Genomic DNA, 19,232 nt, shown 5'->3' with positions numbered 1-19,232 from the left:
TCATAACTTCAGATCGCATCATTCACTGATAACCGTACTTTGGTAGCGGGATATAAAATGGGCCCCATAAAAATCATATTCACCCCCATCCAACCTTGAAAAAGTAGGAACACCCCAGTTATGTCCCACATTAAGATTGAAGTATGGAGTAACATCAACAGAACAACCAGATCAGAAAAAGGTTTAACAGAAAACTGACTACAGATCAAGTCTTGTCAGAAACATATAAAAAAATCAAGCTGCTCTGAAACTCTGAATTCATTACATACTACCAATCCAAAAGCCAACGTCACAAAATTCATAACAAAAACGGAAAATCCATGTAAAAATTATGCTTAAGAAGCATTCGCCTTTTTCAGTTTCGCAAGCTCTTGCCTTACCAGTCCCGCCCTCTGCACATACATCATATTAAAGAGATATATCAGCATATCGAAATTACAAAATGTTAATACTTCTCAAAACTATACTGAATAACAATGCACAAGGAAGAGAGCCAAGACCAGTTTAGTACAACTTTTACCTATTGAAAGATTCATAAAGAATAACATTTATAATTTACAACGCCTAATTTTTTGTATAGGTAACTTACAACACCTAATTAGAGGTATACAGAGGCATATTGTAACTGACCTTAATCTTTGCCAACATAAGTTTGAACCTATCAAAGTCAGTGAGAGAAGCCCTTCTCTTCTGAACAATTAGTTTTCTGCCCCAGGAACTACTCTCCCACTTCTTTTTAACATCTGTCAAGACATAAACAGAAGTATATATTACAAGGAAAGAACTAAACATGAAAAGCAGATCACACTGAAAAGCAGCTGATAGTCCATACCAGCTTTCTCCATAGCTTCAAGCAATTCCTTCTTCTTAGGGACCCTCTTGATGTCAATTTTAAGGTCTGTCAGAGATAGCCGCTTGAAATTCATTTGAGATCTCTCCATATCAGGAGAATCGATGAGAGCCTATACCGGCAGATGAAGAATATCATTAAATGGCTAATAATTAGCAACCACCTGTCGTGTGCATGGTAAGGTCTAAAAATGATGTGAAACAGTGCATCAGAATCTACTGACTCGCTACAATTCTTATAGGAGAAGTAATACTCCTTCCAGAACTTCAAAAGACACTAGGCATGAGAATTTTTAGGGCAAAAGGAGGCTCACTAAACGGGCACAAATGCAAGGCAGATTGCGACATAAGCTTAATTTTCAGTAAGAATAGTGAGGTCGAACATATAAACTAATGCCTTCCAAAAACTCACCAAAAACCCATAGATAAAAAAATGCTTCTTACATCCCATCAAAGTTAAACAAGGGTAAATTATTTTTCAGCCCCAAACAAGCATAATCAAACAAAAAATGTTAAATAAATTATAATCACACAAAATTAGTGTCAATAATTCTTACTCAACTTCAAAATTCGGGCTACAGCTAGCCCTTCTGAATCGAGAAATATATACATGACAAATCCATAAACCAAATGGAAAACAACAGAGTGAAATAAATTGGCAAATAAATTTAACAGCACAAAGGAAATAACATAAAAAAGGGGCATACACGGTTCTGGTCAATGACATCCACAATGACGACGAGTTTGCCGTAGTCTTCGCCATAGTTGACGAGGGCAACCCTCCCAATCTCGACGTATCTCTTGAAAGGCTGCAAATCACAGAAAAATCCAAACGAAAATAGGAAATCAGAATACAAACCCGAAGGCTCCATAAGGAAGAGACGAAAATAAAGATTAAGATCAAATGAGGGCTCGTCAGGGTGAAGAGTTGCAGAGAGAAGCTCACCATTCTGGGATCGTGAGAGAGAGGCGGAGCTTGAAGAAGAGGAAATGTAAGGAGTCGGGAAAGTGAGGTTAGGGTTTTTAACTCTAAAGTGTTCTTTTGTAGGGGCTTTAGGACCGTCCGATTTAGGGTTCTTGTCTTACGAGTATGATTGGGCCTATGTTTTGGACGGGCCAACTTTCCATCTTTTGGGCGCTGGTAGTCCAAACTAGCTAGTGTATAAAGTGGAATAATACAGGACATGAGGACAGTATTATTGAAAAAATAAAAATAAAAATAAATCTAATTTAACGTAACATTTCAAATTAAAAGTTTAGGAATCATGAAAAACTCGAAATTATTCAAAAATATTGCATTCTAAAAAATAATTATTCTAAAAATTTCAATCCAAAGCTAATATATAGAGTCTACACTACTTATTTATTTATTTATTATATAATATCAATTACTTCATTCACAATAAAATGTATACAAACATACAGATAATACATTACATCTCAGCATCCAACCAAGACTTGAGAAACAATAAAATGTGGGCATTGATTCTATTGTACAGTATCGTCAATAACTCGTGCATGTCGAGCCAACAAATGAGCTGCTTCATTACCTTGTCGTCCAATATAAGTTAATTCATCAATCATGAACTTACGAATGAGAAGTTGAATTTGCCTATTTTGTTAAACATGATAAAGATGTGCAATTTTGTTACTGTATGTAGAGGTAAGACTTTAATATTAAGAGGACGTTTAGGAATCAAGAGTTTTTAATTTTTTTTCTCAAATTTTTTTACTATTAATTCAAATATCTTTACACCAAATTACTTGCATTTATCTAAAACATATCATTCGGAAATAAATAAAAAATAAAAAAAACTATTACAAGATTCAGAAAATCCTCTTTCTAAACACATTTTCAATAGACTCCAACTAATCCGGATAAAACCAATATTACAAAACTTTCTCAATCCAAACAGTTTTTTTTAATGGTTTGCACGACTTTCACAAAGTTTTATAAAATATCATTTTTATTTTTTAGAAAATAATTTAAAAGATTCCAAAAAAAAATCTTACAACTAAACATTTCCTAAATTTTTAGTAGATTTTTGTGTCATACATATTTCATCAACATATTTTATTCAAATGTTTTTTCCTACAACCAACCCAAATTCTTAATTTGGTGATAAAAAATAAATTTATTTACAAGCTGTTTGTTGATAAGTTAAATACGAGTAATATTATATAACACATTCTCATTTTACTTTTATTTTATTATATAAGATGACACATTTATCATCATTAGATGATAAATAATTATTTAATAAAAAATTATTAAATAATGATAAATATGTCACATCTTATATAATAAAATGAAAGTAAAATGTTAGTGTGGTCATGTATAAAATTTTCCACTAAATATATTGCTAATTTGGAAGTTTGCTACGTTAATTTACATAAAAATATTATTTTTGTATATGAATATAATATATCTCAAAATAAATAATATATTACTGACTAAGGGCAGGTTTGGGACACATGACAAAATACAAAATTCTCATCTCACCTCATCTCATCATTACATATTTTTCAAATTTTCATACAAAATATAATAAATAATTCAATTTTTTCAAATCTCAAAACAATAATAATATTAAAACATAATATTTTAAATTTTAAAATAAAACACAAAATTTTCATCTCACATTCCAAACCTGCCCTAATTTGCCAAAATTTACAAACGTCGTCAATGGATAATGCTTAATTGCCCGAATCCTGTGTCCTCCAAAGTGTACGGACAAGTGTATTTACTTTTATTTTTTATTTTTTTTTATTTGCATGTGTTTTTTTAAATACTAGGACATGGTGTAATAAGTAGAAAAATATCTGGATAGGACAGGTTTGGGATCTCAAACAAAATACAAAATTATCATCTCATCATTACACATTTTTCAAATCCCCATACAAAATATAATAAACAATTTAACTTCTTAAAATCCCAATACACCTTTTTCAAATTCCAAAACAATAATAATATTAAAACTTAATATTTTAACCTTCAAAACAAAACACAAAATTTTCATCTCACCCCCCAAACCTATCCTAACACAATGTGTGTGGCAGTTGAGTGAAAAGAGAGGCAGAAGTAGAGCGGCCGCATGTGGTTGTCATGCACACTAAAATTTCATTTAGAGTTTAGACTGAACTGATAAATTTAATATTTAAATATTTAATTCTCAATTTCTAGATTTATTTCAACTGAACTTTTTTATATGTAAGATTCATAATTTTTTTAACTTAATACATCTTTATATGATAGATTCATTATCTTTTTTAACTTTTTATAAATACATTTATATTTATTTTAATATCTAAATACATCTAAATTCATTTTAAATAAATTCTATAAAACTTACTCTATTATCTTAACTCACTATTATTCATAAAAAATTTAATTCATCTCAACTCAATTGACCTTATTATTTTACAAAAAAAATGATACTTACAGTCGTGAGTGTGCAAGCGTCGTATAGTCTCTTTGAAAAAAGTAAATAAATATGAAATTTATATAAAAAGAAATTAATTTTTTAATAATAGATCTTATTATTTTTTAAAAAGACTGTACGATGTCTATGTATTTTATTATTGTACGTAATATTACTCATTTTACAATTGTGTGGGTGACCCACACGTCAACATAGGGGTGCTACTCGCCCCCTACGGGGCAGGGCACCCCTTCCCCGTATGGCCGTACCCCGCCCCGCATGGGGTGGGAGGTGGGGTTTTTACTCCCGTCCCTCGCCCCCGAGATGCGGGGGTGGGGTATCCTGCCTTAATGGGTAGGGTGGATTGGGAATCCGCCCCGCCTCTTTTCACTTAAAAAAAAAATACTATTTTTATTTTATTTAAAAATTATTTATAAGTGCAAAAGTAATTAAAAATATATTTTTATATTCAAATTATAAATTTAAATTTTGTAAATATGACTATAATTTAAAAACTCTATAATTTTTAAATTTGCTAGTGCATATTTTGTGTAAATTATAGTGTATAAGTTTTTAAACTATGTAGTTTTTAAATTTGTCAATGCATATTTTGTGTAAATTGTAGTGTATTAATTTTTAAACTATATAGTTTTTAAATTTGTCAATACATATTTTGTAAAAAAGTCTAACAAATTATAATATATATTTATATATATACAATTTTTAAAATATAAATATATATTTAATAATATATATATATATATATATATATAAATGGGAGTGGTGGCAGGGCGGGGTTGGGCCCTCCCCGCCACCCGCCCCCGCTAGGAGTCCTAGATGCGGGGTGGGAGGCTCTGCCCCCGCATAGACGGAGTGGGGTTGCCCGTCCCGCCATGTGGAGGCGGGCCGGAAGCCGCCCCCGCTGGCCACCCCTACGTCAACATGTGTAAGGAGTGAAAAGACGGATTGAGGAGGCTGCAGAGGAAGGGAGCAAAACAATAAGGATGATGGATTCTTTTTTTGACAATTACTTATAAAAAATTGTTGGTGTCACTTATTATTATTTTATTGTTTTCGGCCCATGGGGACGCGGGAGATCGATTCGCTCTTGCAGTACTCGGACGTCTAACCGACTCATCGACACGATCCGATTAATTAAACTCGGACCGAATCTGATTCGACTCAGATCAGATTGCTCGTCAAAGTTTCAGACCATTCCTCATCTTATAAAAAAGGTTCGTTCCTCCGTCAGATCAAACCCCCCATTTTCCCCCGAGTGTTGATTTCTCTTTCAGATCGTCTTTTTAAGGAGCTCAGTAGCATCTCTGACCTCCTCAACCGCACGAGTCGTAGTTACAATTTCCATGTACGTTTGGATCTCTCTCTCTATCTCTCTCTATATCATATCAATTTGCAGAAGGCTCTCTGTTTGGTTTCTAAGAGTACCGAGATAAAGAAAATTGTCATGAAAATTATGCTATTATGTGCCCTTCAAATGCTTGTCTTTAACAATGACATACTTCGCCTGTGATTATAGGTCTGCGGTCCTATACTTAGCATGGATTGAGTAATTGCCTTTCACTTTGTATGCGTATTTATTTCTTTTTCAATAAAGACTCGTACTTTGTAATTTTATTTCCATGTATAAGAAAATGAAAAATATGTATATGACTTTAAAGTCTGAATCCTCATTGTGTAGCAGGTCTAATTCAGTCAGCATTGTCATGGGGGTTAATACCCATCTTAGTTTTAAATTTCAAGTAGTGGGTTGGTGAATTTTAACCTCGCTTTCTATACCTGGCTTCGATTTTATCTTATTTTACCCCCGATCGAGTCTTCTCACTTATTCGAAGTTTAGGACATGTTTTTTCTGCTTCAATATGAAATCTGAGACATTTATTTGCTTATTATTTATCTTGGGTGATTTGTACGGTAGAACAATAAATGGAGGGAACAGCGTTCACTCCTGCTTTGGAAGGAATACAGCATGTGAAGCTCGAGGAAGGGGAAATACTGACCACGCCTTTCTTGGAAGTCTGCAAGCAGATACTGCCAGTTATAGGTGCTTTCTCTTGCCCCCCATTAGTTGCATACCATGATACCATAACTTAGACGTCATGAATGATGAAACTATATCCAGAAGTGGAAGCATCGTCATGTCTATGAAAGCAACTGCATACTCCGTCTTAAATTTTGCCAATCCATAGTTGCCCCATTCTCAAACTTTCTACACTTCATTCTTGGTTTGAACCGGGGGTTGTTTCTCTCCTAGAATATGTACTTGTACAACTTCCTGACTCTTGGTTTTCACTTAATGTTATGGTGATCTGTAATTTGTCATGTGATATATAATTATGAAGTATAATCCATCGTCAAATATACAGCATGAGTACTTGCCAAAATCCAGGCTTGGTTCCTAGACAACTAACACATTAGTTCATTATTTCTGATGGCAGATAAGTTTGGAGCTGCTATGACCCTTGTTAAAACTGATATCGGAGGAAACATATCGGTAAGATATCCTTATCATGTGTTTTTCAAAGTCAAGCTTGCTAGTTTGTCTTTGAGATGAATTACTTATTATTATTTGTGATGTTGTCAATATGATAATTCTTGCAATGCATATCTATGATATTTTCCACTTCTGTTTTTGCTTAGCCATTTCTGGCTTCTAAATTGTTTGGGTAATGTTCAATAATTGTTTTTCTTAAACATGGATAGATAAAAGTAATCTTCTGAATTGACATATTTGTTCTTTGAGTTTCAAAAACTATATGTTCCTATTTCATACTGTTATTTTTTCTTGTAGAGATTGGAATCTAAATATTCTTCAAAACCATCCGAATTCAACCGCTTGTATGACATGGTGAGAACAGAGGTTGCAGCTAAAACAGCGAAAGCATCATCCAGTTGCACCAATGGTCTTCTTTGGTTGACAAGGTAAATGATACTAATAGTAGTATGTCACATGCTAACACTATGGATTACACCTAAACAAAAAAGGGGAGGGAGGAATGTAAAAGGAAATGAGTATGAAAAATATTCTCTCTCTCTCTCTGCATGTGTGTCTAGGCCCACCTTTGTGGCATTTGCATGCCTTCTTTGTCAATGTGCCGCTCTAAGAACCTGAAAGAAAGTCTTGAATTTCCTTCAGCAATGAGTTCTTAATCATGTTCAAACCAAAGATTATTGGTTTTAACAAGAACAGTAATTCTGAACTTTTTTTTATCTACTTATAAAAAAAATATTGTTGTTTTCTAGAATTTTTTTGTCTGAAACCGTCTTATGCATCTGTGTGAAGAATCTCAAAGGGAGCTTATGTTTTATGGTTGCCATTGACCAAATTGTGTTATTTTATTTGCTTTGAAAAATATGATTCCTTCACATGTTTGGTGTTAATTATGGTTGATCTTCAGAGCAATGGATTTCTTGGTGGCATTGTTTCGCAACTTACTGGAGCATAAGGATTGGAAAATGTCACAGGCCTGTACAGATGCCTATGGCAAGACCCTGAAGAAATGGCATGGATGGCTTGCTAGTTCAAGTTTCACTGTAATGTTTTTTTATCCCTCTTTTTATTCTTAAATTATTAGTGGAAATGGAAACTTAATTTGGATTATTAGAATTCTCTCCAATATATGTGCTTTGCAAAATTGTTATAAAAATGGAAACTTTACTTGGATTCAATATTAGTTCCAATATGTTACTTTTGACTTTTTTTCTCTGGTTGGTCTGACCTTTTAGACCTTCAAAGATACTTTTTGACCTATAACATTCTTTTGCAGGTTGCCATGAAGCTTGCTCCAGATAGAAAGAAGTTCATGGAGGTGATAGGGGGCAGTGGTGATATTTATGCTGACATAGAAAAATTTTGCATATCCTTTTCCCCTTTTCTTGAAGAGAATCACAAGTTTCTGGTAAGGTGTCTTTTACTATTGTGGAGCTGACTGACCTGCTTTAATGTTATGTCCTGCTAATTTTCAGTATTGGAGTCTGGCTATATTTTATTTGTAAAATTTATGATTTGTGACTGACTAGAAAACGTTGAGAAGATAGTAGAGGGGAAAAAACCTCTATCCCGGTCACAATATCTTTAGTAAGCTTTGAAATGACAAAGTACTCCTGGATAAATGAAGAAAGTAACTGTAAGATTGTGAATTTTGAGGTACAAGTCTAAAATAATGGGACAGGAAGTTTAGTGAGTTTTGAGAGACACAACTTTAAGCACAGAAATAGTGGCATTCATATGGTCTACTTCAGTTTTATCGAACTTTTCTTTTTCCGCAAAAACATGACCTCGAGTTTTGTAGAGCTATATTAGTTTTTAGAGGCTCATGAAAGTTCCTCTCTTGACACAGGCTAGTGTTGGTTTGGATGATCTGAAGGCTTCATGAGGAAGTGACTCCTGATCAGTGGCTCTTGCTTCAAGTTACCCTGTTCTGTTTCCCTTCGCTGTTTTTCTTCTAGTTCCGAGTTATGGTTAATTTGGCTTGGCTTCTAAAGTTTAAGACTTAACATATTATGAGATTTTCTTGGCAATTAACAAATTATAGGTTACTACAACCTATCGATCTTTTGAATCTTAGTTTATGTTCAACTTCCATTTTTACCGTCCTGGGAATTGCAGTGGTTCTCTTTTTTCAACCTGGCAATTCTAGTTAACATTTCTCCAGAAATTAGTATGCTACTTAAAGTGGCATGAACATTCTACTCAGCCTAAATGCTAATATGTTTGTGGGGGAGGATGGGATATGTTTAACATTTTCATGCTTGAAGTAAACTAATTAACCAGTACATAGCTCTTAGAAAAAGAGGTATTTGGATTGGCTATTGATCAGATCTTGACGACTCTTGTTTGCAACTAAGACAATGGAAAACTAATATCATTATCAATTAACACCAAATCAATGAATCTCTCTTTAAAATTTTGTAATTGTATGATCCGTGTGAACATGCAGACTGGTTCAGAGTCGGATATATGTCGGAGGGAACTCTTTGTACCTTTGTTGGAGAGAACACTCTAATCCTGTTTTTAAATCAACCAGCCAACGCAATAAATTTAACTAAATTTATCAACACTCAACCAATATGACGTTTCGTCACAACATATTCGCAATTACAGCCATTTTTGTTATTTTACCCTTTAAATTACTAATACTAACAATTTAGACCTTAAACTAATAAATTTTGGCAAAATTTGCATATTTCGCTGCTAAGCTTTTGTCTTATGTCTTATTTTTCATCAATCTTAGTTGTTAGATCTTACGTTGAATGTAAGGTAGCTTTGGGTAATGAGATAAGATGAGAGATTTTCAAAACTTATTACAATTTTCTTTTCAAATATCACTCAAATACAAAATAATTTTAAATTTTAAATTTTAAATTTTTTCATCTAATCATTACAACTTTTGCAAACTTCAAAATAAAATACAAAAATTAATACAGCTTTTTCAAACTTCAAAATAAAAATAATGTTAAAAAATAATATTCAAATAATTTTTTAACTTTATAATATTTTTATTCAATTTGTTTTATCTTATTTTTAAAAACTCAATAAATTAAACATCTTAACTTAGACTATTTCATTACTATTTACAAAATTTCAAGATACTCCAAGTGTAAAGACTAGTCCTAAATATTCAACATCTAATAGTACTTTGAAAAATCCTATTCATCATCCTCACACCACATCGCACATGATTTTTTAATTTTTTTTTATCTTACTAAATGTCTAGCATATTGATGATGAGCAGAATATATAACTCAATTATTTTAGAAAGACTAAAACCAAAACAATTTTTTTTTAAAAAATAAAATAAAATAATTGTAGTATGTTGTGTGGAGATAATAAGTAACAAAACTCAAATTTAAAATATTATAAAATTACACTTTAGACCCTTTTAACAACATGTATAAACATGACTTTGCAGTTTGCATTAATCTTAAAACTAACAGGTGTAACATTTAAAACCACAAGTTAACAACTTAAATTCTACTCAATATATACAAGATCATCACCACCCTGAATATATATATATATATATATATATATATTATATACATACCTTGGTTAAATAAGTGCGAATAGCGAATAAACAGTTATTTTCGTCCACTATTTTTTTTCCCAATTTTGTCTCTCATTTTCTCCTCGTTTGATCCTTTAATGTATTCTCACAGCAAAAACTGCAAGCCTCTAGGCTTCAAGCACGCCACAACAAACCACCGTAGCACATTGCCAACCTCAACGTTACGACAGGTTTCTCCTCACCATGCGTTGAAGCCTAAGGCAATAACCCACGGGCTACAGATGTACCAAATCCATGTCCAAAGCTAGCCCTCCTCCATCCAAGGTCTCTACCGCATGAAACAACCTAACATGACCACAAAACAATTTTGTTTTCCCATTCCAAAATAGAGCATGCTAGCCCTTCTCTCCCTCGCTAGAAGCCACCATCAGGAGCCATCACGGAATACGCCGAAAGCTACAGAAATCGACGACCAGTCTCCCACCGTCACCTTGCGCTTCGCTGGTAAGCACACGACCGCCCCTCTCTACCTCCCTTACTCCGTTGCTTCTCGGTAAGGCGGCATCGAAACTCAGAATATGCCGCACGTGGCAGCCAGACGGAGATAGACGGAGGAGAGAAAGACGTCGGCGACTGTTGTTGGTGGAGGAGCGGCGAAATGGAGAGGAGAGAAGAGAGAGCGTGACCCAGTAACGGGGAGAGAGAGAGAGAGAGTTGTTGATAATTTAAATAAATAATATGTAATTGTTAATATTTTACTTTGAGACGTGTGACAATGTAAAATCAATTAATGTTTTCCATTTTTATTATTTCTTGTAGTGTCTTTGAAGAATGAAATAAATGAATAAAAACTTCTTTCGTTCTAATAGACATTATATAGCTTTTACTTTTTATTGTTTTATATGTGAATAGTTACAAATTTTGCATTAAAAAGTATTCATGATTTAGTAACGTTTAAAATGAACGTTAAGGAAAATTTTGAAGTAAGCTAAGATGATATGGTTTGAAATCTCAAACTAAGAGCTAAACTGTCTGTCGAGTTGTGCAATAATGAAACCGTTGTTTGTAGTACTGAATAACATGGTCTAGAACGCATTAATATATACCAGAACATATCTGATCTTTTCCTTTCCCGAAAAATTAGTTATATAATATTGATTGTTTTTCTCATATATGTTTAATAATTACTATGGAATTGTCTTCTCATAAGGAAGATGAAATTAAAAAAAAAATGTTCTTCAATATATTTTTTTAAACATCTCTTATGATTTTTTTATTTAAATATATTTTTAATAATGTAGATATTTGTAGACACCGTATGAGTATAGGTAGATATAGCATGTTAAGGTTCTATTTTAAAAAACTTTCACCCTTTTTTACTTTGTCATGAAATTTTAGTATTAAAATTTTGCATTATTAATTTAAGCTTTCATTTTTTTTTTTTATAAAACATTCTGCATTTATTAATAATGAACATTACAATTTTTGACATGAAACATACATAATAAGCCAACTACAACATTAATAACTCTCCAATACATAATAGTGACTGACATGGTCTAGTCTATTTTGTAAATCTTTACAGATTACCGTTTGAGAGACAGCACAACTCTGTCCAAGATAGAGTTTACAAATCTCATACTCTATCTAAGATGGAGTAGATAACACACTCTATGGACAAAAGTCCAAGAGACTATGTGTTTTTTGTTTTTATTTTTCTAAAACAAAAGACATAACATAAGTTAAAGATATATGGTAAAAAACAAATTACATCTTGGAAAGACATAGAATCGTATTGTCAACTTTGGAGGAAAAAAGACAAACAAAGTAACTGTTATGGCGCGTGAGAGCCACATGCCACCCTGAGAGTATGTCGGTCAGTTAGGTCTGAAGTAACTGGTGGCTCTGGACCCAAAAAAGCAGCACGTGGCTACAGAAAAGCACCTTTAACGGTGTCGCGTGGATTTCACGCGCTCACTTTGAACCGCGTGTGTGGCTCACGCGTAGTGCCGTTCGACGAAATTTTTAGTTTAAGCTTTCATTAGATTTCAAATTTAAGCATCTTTTTTTTGGATTAAAATTTTTAGATATTTTTTAAATTTGGATCTATCATTTCTGTTAACTTTATATTAGGTTTACTTTATCTTATATAAATTCATGACTTCTATATATTTATTTTGTTTGGAATTTTTTTTTTCATTTATCTTCTCATATTTTTGCAACCCTTACTAGTACGTGTGTGTATATATAAATAAGGCTGTTCGTTTTAGTACTCGATCCCTTTGCGCGTAAATTTGGTTTGCTTCCGCAAGGCATGCAAACATCTGCCAAACGTTTGTATTTTGACCGTAAGACTCATAAGAGTCCTGTCTCGCCCATAATTAGCCTGTGGCCATGCATGGGGTTGTTTTGGGCTCCAACCCTTGATTTCTGGACTCTCACCTGTAAATCCGCTAAAGCCTACCCCTACTGCTTTCGATTTGACTGCCACCACCCCAACCAACCAACACCGCGTTGTCTCCTACGTACGGGGCCCTCGAACAAATTGCACTCCCCATTATTCTCCATCTAATTTTCTTCTTCACTGAGAATTTGCTGGAGAATATGTCTCGATTATCACATGTTTTCTTCGGTTTCTTGCTAATTTCATTTCAATTATTCTTGAAAGATCATATTCTCATCATTATCGAGAACTGAGGCGAATATGTGTGATGTGATGTGATGTGCTTTCAAACTTCCATTACTTGAAAAGCTTCTTTGTTATTTAGCCTTGCATAGGGTAAAAGGTTTCTGGTCCATATATATATAGCCAAGTACTTGGTGTCCAAATGGCGACCAAGGTGAAAGGTCTTTTGAAAGGCCTAAGATACATATCACAGATATTTGGTGAGTTTTTTAAGACTTCCTTTCCCGGATTGAATTATGTTGCCACAAGTTTACATGCAGTGCCCACAATCAATTCCTTCTGGTTGCAAAGAAAATGGTGTAAAAAACAAGAGTCCTGTATAATTTCCACTTTTCCATCAACGAAGCATGAGCATTACTTTTCCTACTCTCATTAATAATGAATGAATTGTTTCCTCAATCTGGATTTAAGAAATGTGAGATGACGGGAGTGTCAATCATGCAGATGAGCAGAAAGAACCAGACATGCAAATTGGCTATCCCACAGATGTAAAGCATGTTGCGCACATTGGATGGGACGGCCCGTCTGCGAATAATAATACGCCGAGCTGGGTATATCCCATTCATCTCCATGCATCCTCTGTTTCATCAATTTCTAGCTTGTTATTAAGTAAAAACAGATTAATCACATGCAGATGTTGCCAAGCCTCATTGACACCTCGATTAGGTATCAACCATGCATATTTATGTGCACTATTCACGTAACTATGGTTGTGATGATCATATGATTTATGCAGATGAGCGAATTTGAATCTACCCCAGCAGTCTCATCCAGGTCATTGGACACTTTTGGAGAAGCTAAATTGACATCTGAAGGTTTGTATCTTCTTCTAAAATAATCTCTCTAACACATGATTACTCATCTATTACAACTTCTGATCCACCTAATTAAGTTCTTGATGTGGATTTATCGTAAATGCACATCTGTAGCAGCATGCACTTATTAAATGTTGCTCCAATATTATTGTTACTTTTGATAGATACGAAACGAACTGGCGCTGGAATTCAAGAATCCCTGCTCCGACAAATTAAATCAGCCGGAAATGCCTCGCCTGCCAACTCCCCCCGACGGAGCCTTGATGCACCAAAGCAATCCAGGCGGCAGCGCTCGACGGATGCTGTGTCGTCGGATTCCCCGAGCCAAGATTCACCGGGAAGTACCCGACACGCGAGACGTAACCGGAAGTTGAATATTGGGAATGACTCGCCATCACAGGACCTGCCTGCTGTCCCTAAACACTCTCGCCGGAGGAAGTCAAAGGGGTCATCCGGTAGCGGTTCATCAAAGTCGCAAAGGTCAAAAGACCATACTTCTCCACCCGACATCCCTTTCACGGATATGGGATCCGGGTCCGTATCTGGGCAAGAGTCATGAACAACATTAACGAGAATCGCGTAAAAATTCAGTTTTGGAAGAGCAGAAGAAAGAGAGGGAGGAGGGTGTGATGAATATTCAAGAGGAAACGTGTGATTTTTAAGTTAGAGGTTTTAACCTAATCCTCTAATTAATATTAGTTGTTGTAACTTTGAAAGATTATCTAATTATTTTCCGTGATCGATATTCTGTGTCTTTTCGGTTTACTTCTCATGCTGATAGCTAGATCAGTTCAAGGGTGGAAGGTGGACTGCTGGAAGTCCCAAGATTTTTAATTAGTTTACTTGTACAGGGCATAGGCGAAACACCATCGATGGGAACTCAAACAAGAAAGGAGCTGATATTCAAACAATTAGCGTAGTTGAAAGCACAAAAAAAATATCATACTTCCACCAAACCCCAAAAGTGGATGTATGCATTCAGCCCTAAATTTAAAATAAGAAAACTTTTATATACATTTAACTTGATGTAGTACATCAAATTGTAAAATAAATTTAACGTATTATACAAAATTATGTCAATTTATAAATTTACTTTTATGAAATCACTTTCGTGTTTCTAATATTACTCTTTTAATATATATATATACGTGCACACATTAGTTGTAGTGTAACTTGTAAGGCATGTTTTCCTAGTCAAGGAAAAAAATATTGTGAAAATATTATGTTTAAACAATAAGCAAAATGTGATTGGAAATAGACTACTGATGCAGAGGAGGATAAAAACCTAATATATACAAGTATTTATTCCAATTGTTTGAACTGTAGATGAATGGAGTGATTAATATGATGCATGAAGAGATTCTAATGATAGAGTAAAGATGCATAATAATTACATTATATTTGAGAAGTACTAAGCAAAAGATTAATAGGTCAAAAAGGATCATAGCTAGACATAAATCTAGTAAAAAAAGCAACACATTGGAATTGAAATTATAGTTTTTATCTTAAAAGCAGCATAAAACATGTAAATGTCTTATAGGACTATCAAACATTTACATAGTTTGCGGGTTGCATGCATGATCCATTCTTTTTTGGAAGTCTGAGCTGCCATGTCTTGCAAATAAGGCAGATGCTCCTGTAAAGAATAAATTTGGAGTCTTTGCATCATCAATATAGAAATAAAATAAGATAAATACAAAAAATAAGAAGCATGCTAAATAAATATAAACGGTATAATTTCGTGGGTGTTGTTAGTTTCATTTAGATGCCAAAGATAGGTGGATTGCATTTAAATACAAGTTTATTATGTTTGGTTGGAAAATTTGTCCAATTGAAATGTATAAAAGTAAATAGTAATCAAAGTAATTGATTATCTAGGAAAGATTAACTAAAGGGGACCTTATAATGTTTTAATTTTTATAATATCATTTATAATTATGGCAGATTGTTATACTCAAGAGAAAAACTTGCAATTGTTTGACTTTTTTTATTCTGATGTGTTGGCAAATTCTTTTTCACTAAAAAAAAAGTTTTACAATTTGAAATATTTATTGCATTCTCTACAAAAATTCAAAGTTATATAGCTGTACGTAGCAAAACAGGGAAAGCCTAGAAAATATCTCTTGTCCCCAAAGAGAATGGGATAAATGAGAAAGAGTTCAATAAAATAATGAAGGAAGCTGGTTCTAATTCATTTACATTTATTGGGGTTTATTATAAGAACAAAAGATCGGTTTGAATAAATTCTTTCATAACTTGTATTAATAAAATTACAATGCAGAGTTTTAAATGCTCTAAAGGGAAGGAATGTGGGTACAAGAAAGTAAAAAAATTGTAAGCATCCGTTTAGAGCACTTAGTTATTTTGATTGTTTAATTGTTAGTTGAAGCTGTGAAAGAAATGTAAAAAGATTAGAACCATCATCGCAGCGTTCCTCCATTATTTTATCAAAATCATCCTCATTTATATACTCCTCTTATAAGAGGAACGTCCTGTTGTTTTACTATTACAATTTTATTTTATTATTATTATTTTTTTTTTGTAGATAATGCGGTAAATTTTTTAAATCATAGAACGTTTAATTTTTTATAAAAAAGAATTTACCTGAGCAATCAAATAAAATCGAAAATAGCGACGAGTAGTTGGATGAATAAACTTCACTATATAGTAGCTTTCCATTGTGCCTTGGCAAAAAATGCTCACTACAACACAATTGCTTTTTAGTGACGGTTGGGAAATTGTGACAGTCCCTAGACCGTCACTAAAAGGCATTTTCTGTGACAGTTTTTGGAAACTGTCACTAAAGATAGAATGAGATTTTTTTACATTCGAACGTATGGGAAATATGCGTTCGAACGTCACATATACGTTCGAACGTTATGTCTGTTTACGTTGGAACGTAAAATGTTTTGGCGCAACCGTTCGAATGTTATTAATTTTACGTTCGAACGTAAAATGTTTTCCGCCAACATGCGAACGTTAATTACTAACGTTCGAACGTTCATTGTAAATTTAAATTAAATGACTTTAATTTAAAAATTATGTATTTTTATTGTGCATAATTTGTGAACAAGTCTAAAAAATTGAATTGTATATATTTATATATACACACTTTGTAATATATAAATATATATTATTGATTTATATATATTTGAAATGCAGTGATTTAGTATTAAAGTTGAAAACTATAACATCAAAGAAGATTAAAAATTGAAATGAAAAAACGATAAAAATATTCCATAATATTTTTCGTTACAAATATTAAAAATAAAATACAAAAATTGATAGAACGTAGTAAACAACAGTCAGATGATAACGTTATCCGCAAAAGTCGAACTCCGTACTTCCTCAGTCAAGGTATCAACCTTGTCGTTGAGGATAGTTACACGATGGGTGAGTTCGGCAACAGACGCCGATATAGCCTCGAGCGATCGATCGATCTTATGATCAATATGCGCAGTCAGCTGTGAGATGACCGCATCAACCCAAGCAGGCCGCACATCTCCTGCAGATGTACTCGGCGTATGCTGACTACTACTCCCGACATGACCTGGCTCAGGCTGCGTCGGAGGAACTAGATCCTCTACAGGGGGTGGCTGACGTCCCCTCGCCTGTCCAATGCTACGCCGATGCGTGGTCATGTCGAGGGGGCTCATCTGATCTTTGACCCGCTCCTCTGGCTGGGTCGGCACTCCCCGTGCAAGTAATAGTCGGCTGATGAGGACACCATATGGGAGATTATCCGTGGAGACGATGCTCGCCTCGTAACGGATCCTCTCAAAAATGTGCAGTGGCAAATCTATAGGATCTCCACGTGCCACTCGTATCAAAAATTGTGCCCGAAGCCGACTAAATGTGGTTTTATGAGCCACAGGATCAACATTTGTTGCAACAATAAGGTGCAACATGCGGAAGAAATGCAGCAGATGGTTCTGGTTGAAGGCGTTCTTCCGCTCGATCTGCATGCGATCCCTCCCGGTGAGGATGTAGAAATCTTCGTCTCGGTCATCATCCCGAGCCTCGACGCCAGTATCCTCATCCTCTGACTGGCCTGCATCATCGGCTGATGCTGGCTCACATCCCCGGCCAGTAGATGATGCAGAAGTGCCTACATCCTCACGGGGTGTTGAGTGTGTAAATGTCTGAGCACCTCGATGAATCCCGATGTGCTCGCCGATGACATCTGCCGATACCTCAATGGAAACACCGCGTACAGTCACGGTGTGAGAGGATGCATCCGGAGGCATGTCACACATCCCCATATAGAATTCTTGAACCATTGAGGGGTATACCTTCCCCCTCAATGTGCAGATATTTCCCCAGCCTCTACTGAGGAAAACATCTCTTAGGTTCGTCTGCTGCCAACAGAGTTCGTCGAACTCATTAATTAAGACCTCTCTCTCTACCATAACAGTACGAGCTCCGATACGGGCAGTGTCCGACGTGGCTCCTTCCCTCCCTCGTTTTCGTGTATGCAGTGGAAGAGCCATATCCTGAAAATAGAAAAGGAAAAAAAAATTATTTAGAATAATGCATTTTTTTGTATTAATTTTAAGATGCTCTGGATTAACGTTCGAACGTTCTATCTTTAACGTTCGAACGTTAAAGATAAAAACGTTCGGACGTTAACTTATACGTTCGCACGTAAAATAATGTAAATAAATTTACGTTCAAACGTAAAACAAATACGTTCGAATGTACAGATGTACGTTCGAACATAAGCAGTAAACAAATACGTTCGAATTTAAGTTCGAACGTATTTGTTTTACGTGTGAACGTAAATATGAACGTCCGAACGTCGAAGCATGAACAGTAAACCGTCACCAAATGTTTTCTGTGACGCACTTTACGTGACGGTCATGGTGACGGTTTCAAACCGTCACCAAATATGTTTAGTGACGGTTTGCCATTTTTTTGTGACAGTTTCCTCTGTCACAAAATACACATTCTGTTGTAGTGGCTTATGTATGAGGTTTATTAGAGACTTTTTAAGCATTGTGAAAGAAGTATACCTAATGGCCTAAAAGAATAATTTTTGTTAAGAACTCACATTTGGGCCAAAATTTAGGCTAATTGGTCCCAATTAAAACAAGTACAGATCAATTATATTTCAACGGGAAGAAGCTGTATTATATATGAACAGTATAAATTGACCCGTCCACACGTATATTGTGGATACTGTTCATAATACAGCTTCTTCCCGTTGAAATATATCTTATTGCATTCGAAGAAAGTGCACTAAGGAAACACCACATCTACTTCTAGAAATAAACTCTATAACTCTCGTTTACGTGTGGACATGATCGGGTCAATTTATACAATAACAGCTTGAAAGAGTCGATCGAGAACAAACCCAGTAGTCCAAACGAAAAAGGGAAAGTCTTCATGTACGTTAGGTTGTAATTGCAAGGACTGACTAATTCACATAAGGGGG

At 34.5% G+C, this 19,232-nt stretch overlaps 3 protein-coding genes across 4 annotated transcripts; 2 read left to right on the top strand and 1 right to left on the bottom strand.

Annotated features, from left to right (window-relative positions):
- Positions 1-92: 92 nt before the first annotated feature.
- LOC108981357 (60S ribosomal protein L14-2-like) lies at positions 93-1,964 on the bottom strand. The gene is made up of 5 exons (XM_018952476.2): positions 1,796-1,964; positions 1,557-1,658; positions 833-962; positions 631-743; positions 93-392 (listed from the first exon to the last, which is right to left on the bottom strand). The coding sequence occupies exons 1-5, from the start codon at positions 1,796-1,798 to the stop codon at positions 336-338; spliced, it is 405 nt and encodes a 134-aa protein (XP_018808021.1). The 5' UTR covers positions 1,799-1,964; the 3' UTR covers positions 93-335.
- Positions 1,965-5,327: 3,363 nt separating this feature from the next.
- On the top strand, positions 5,328-8,880 carry LOC108981333 (glycolipid transfer protein 1-like). 2 transcript variants are annotated; one of them, XM_018952451.2, is made up of 7 exons: positions 5,328-5,637; positions 6,208-6,333; positions 6,728-6,783; positions 7,081-7,211; positions 7,688-7,823; positions 8,057-8,188; positions 8,630-8,880. In XM_018952451.2, exons 2-7 carry the CDS (start codon positions 6,216-6,218, stop codon positions 8,663-8,665), a joined length of 609 nt encoding a protein of 202 aa, XP_018807996.1. In that variant the 5' UTR covers positions 5,328-5,637; positions 6,208-6,215; the 3' UTR covers positions 8,666-8,880. The 2 variants fall into 2 exon arrangements, with proteins under 2 accessions (XP_018807996.1, XP_018808001.1); XM_018952456.2 differs by having other exon boundaries at positions 5,337-5,637; positions 6,205-6,333.
- A 3,914-nt stretch (positions 8,881-12,794) lies between these two features.
- LOC108980741 (CRIB domain-containing protein RIC5-like) lies at positions 12,795-14,551 on the top strand. The gene is made up of 4 exons (XM_018951744.2): positions 12,795-13,183; positions 13,428-13,534; positions 13,720-13,798; positions 13,963-14,551. The coding sequence occupies exons 1-4, from the start codon at positions 13,126-13,128 to the stop codon at positions 14,355-14,357; spliced, it is 639 nt and encodes a 212-aa protein (XP_018807289.1). The 5' UTR covers positions 12,795-13,125; the 3' UTR covers positions 14,358-14,551.
- Positions 14,552-19,232: the final 4,681 nt, after the last annotated feature.

This window comes from Juglans regia, chromosome 12 (assembly GCF_001411555.2).
Source record: "Juglans regia cultivar Chandler chromosome 12, Walnut 2.0, whole genome shotgun sequence".
NCBI lineage: Eukaryota > Viridiplantae > Streptophyta > Magnoliopsida > Fagales > Juglandaceae > Juglans > Juglans regia.
The sequence above is the reverse complement of the archived record's forward strand: the minus strand, read 5'-3'. Positions and strand labels throughout refer to the sequence as shown.